The sequence below is a fragment of the Perca fluviatilis genome, chromosome 19 (genome assembly GCF_010015445.1).
Source record: "Perca fluviatilis chromosome 19, GENO_Pfluv_1.0, whole genome shotgun sequence".
Classification (NCBI taxonomy): domain Eukaryota; kingdom Metazoa; phylum Chordata; class Actinopteri; order Perciformes; family Percidae; genus Perca; species Perca fluviatilis.
This window is the reverse complement of record NC_053130.1, coordinates 912,420-914,919: the sequence shown is the minus strand read 5'-3', so window position 1 is coordinate 914,919 and position 2,500 is coordinate 912,420. Positions and strand designations below refer to the sequence as shown.

Here is a 2,500-nt window from a genome sequence, read left to right as displayed (position 1 = left end):
AGCAGTGGGTCAGCAGAGCGCTAACATTAGACCCAGCAGCAGTGGGTCAGCAGAGCGCTAACATTAGACCCAGCAGCAGTGGGTCAGCAGAGCGCTAACATTAGACCCAGCAGCAGTGGGTCAGCAGAGCGCTAACGTTAGACCCAGCAGCAGTGGGTCAGCAGAGCGCTAACATTAGACCCAGCAGCAGTGGGTCAGCAGAGCGTAACATTGGACCCAGCAGCAGTGGGTCAGCAGAGCGCTAACATTATGACCCAGCAGCAGTGGGTCAGCAGAGCGCTAACGTTAGACCCACAGCAGTGGGTCAGCAGAGCGCTAACGTTAGACCCAGCAGCAGTGGGTCAGCAGAGCACTAACGTTAGACCCAGCAGCAGTGGGTCAGCAGAGCGCTAACGTTAGACCCAGCAGCAGTGGGTCAGCAGAGCGCTAACATTAGACCCAGCAGCAGTGGGTCAGCAGAGCACTAACATTAGACCCAGCAGCAGTGGGTCAGCAGAGCGCTAACGTTAGACCCAGCAGCAGTGGGTCAGCAGAGCGCTAACATTAGACCCAGCAGCAGTGGGTCAGCAGAGCGCTAACATTAGACCCAGCACACTGTTCAGCTCATTCTCTGTAACTGTTGCATTATCAAAGCACGGTGGAACCAGCAAGCCAGCCAGCGTTAGTTGGCTAACGTTAGAGCTTGCCTTAATATTACCCCCTCACCACATCGTTCACAGAAAACTAGCAGAATAAAGCCGTCACTCGTGGCGACAGCAGTGTGCTTTGTGTGGATGAACCATCAAGTTAAGCTTGAGCTCAGCTGAGCTCAGCGGAGCCCTGCAATGTCACGCTGCTTCCTGCTACAGTTCAGGCCAAAAGTTTGGACACACCTTCTCATTCAATGCGTTTCCTTTTTATTTTCATGACTATTTACATTGTAGATTCTCACTGAAGGCATCAAAACTATGAATGAACACATATGGAATTATGTACTTAACAAAAAAGTGTGAAATAACTGAAAACATGTCTTATATTTTAGATTCTTCAAAGTAGCCACCCTTTGCTTTTTTTATTAATAAGGGACAAACTTCCACTAATGAACCCTGACAAAGCACACCTGTGAAGGTAAAACCATTTCAGGTGACTACCTCATGAAGCTCATTGAGAGAACACCAAGGGTTTGCAGAGTTATCAAAAAAAGCAAAGGGTGGCTACTTTGAAGAATCTAAAATATAAGACATGTTTTCAGTTATTTCACACTTTTTTGTTAAGTACATAACTCCATATGTGTTCATTCATAGTTTTGATGCCTTCAGTGAGAATCTACAATGTAAATAGTCATGAAAATAAAGAAACACATTGAATGAGAAGGTGTGTCCAAACTTTTGGCCATCCATGCTCTGCTGGGCCACGCTACATCCTGTAACGCCCTGCAGCGCCCTGATATGACATGAACTACTACGACTACCATTTGAAGTCACTGTTCCATTATTATTGTGACTATTATCGCCACTGTTCATCATATCCAACCAGCCCATCAGACACCTCCTACCAAGAGCCTGGGTCTGTCCCAGGTTTCTTCCTAATAGGGAGTTTTTCCTCGCCACTGGTCGCACTGCTTGCTCTTGAGGGAATTACTGCAATTGTTGGGGCTTTGTAAATTATAGAGTGTGGTCTAGACCTACTCTATCTGTAAAGTGTCTCGAGATAACTTGTGTTATGATTTGATAATATAAATAAAATTGAATTCAATTAAGTTGACTCATTTAGCGGCTGGCTCTCTGCCTCGTAACGTTACTATTTGCTGCTCGTTAGTTCAACCTCAGCTCCGCGACTTGCAGGAAGTCGGCTTATTACTACGTTGATTTGAATGGAAATGGCCTTTCTATCCATTTTATTTCCATGGTTTACACACACACACACAGAGAGAGAGAGAGGTCGATACCTTCATCAGTGCCGTCCATGATTGACACGCTGTCGTCTCTGGACAGGAAGGGAGACTCCACAAACAGCGCCCTCACCTGGACACAAAGGGAAGCACAGGGTGTAAAGGTCAGTCAGACAGACTCACAGACACACAGGGGGAAAACTTTAAGGAGCTTTTGAGACTGAACATCAAGAGACACTTTGTTAAATTAACTCAACTAGTGCAGTGCCCGTTGAAAATGTGCCTGATTGCTCGGGCCTGTGGTATTGCTGCTTGTAGAATTCATTAAAACCAAATTGTACCCCAAAATTACTTACAGAAGGACCCCAAACCACTTCGTATGCAATTCCACTGTATAGCCTACTACTGAGTTAGGCCGGTTACACACTGCCTGCATGGCCTGAGCGTGGCGTGTCTGTTGCGTGGTGTTTTCTATGTCTTTACACACCAGAAAGGTGTCTAATGCGCTGCTGCTGCTACTGGCCTTGTCTGGACACATGCTGATTGTTGCGCGCATCTCTCTCTCTCTCTCTCTCTCTCTCTCTCTCTCTCTCTCTCTCTCTCTCTCTCTCTCTCTCTCTCTCTCTCTCT

General features: G+C 46.6%; 1 protein-coding gene across 5 annotated transcripts in view; it reads right to left on the bottom strand.

The window, feature by feature from the left end:
* The window catches only part of entpd6 (ectonucleoside triphosphate diphosphohydrolase 6), a 36,875-nt gene that overhangs the window by 23,908 nt on the left and 10,467 nt on the right, over positions 1-2,500 (bottom strand). For all 5 annotated transcript variants that reach the window (XM_039783173.1, XM_039783172.1, XM_039783174.1 and 2 more), the window contains exon 5: positions 1,928-2,003. In XM_039783173.1, coding sequence (XP_039639107.1) covers positions 1,928-2,003 — 76 coding nt within the window. The remainder of the gene's footprint in view (positions 1-1,927; positions 2,004-2,500) is intronic.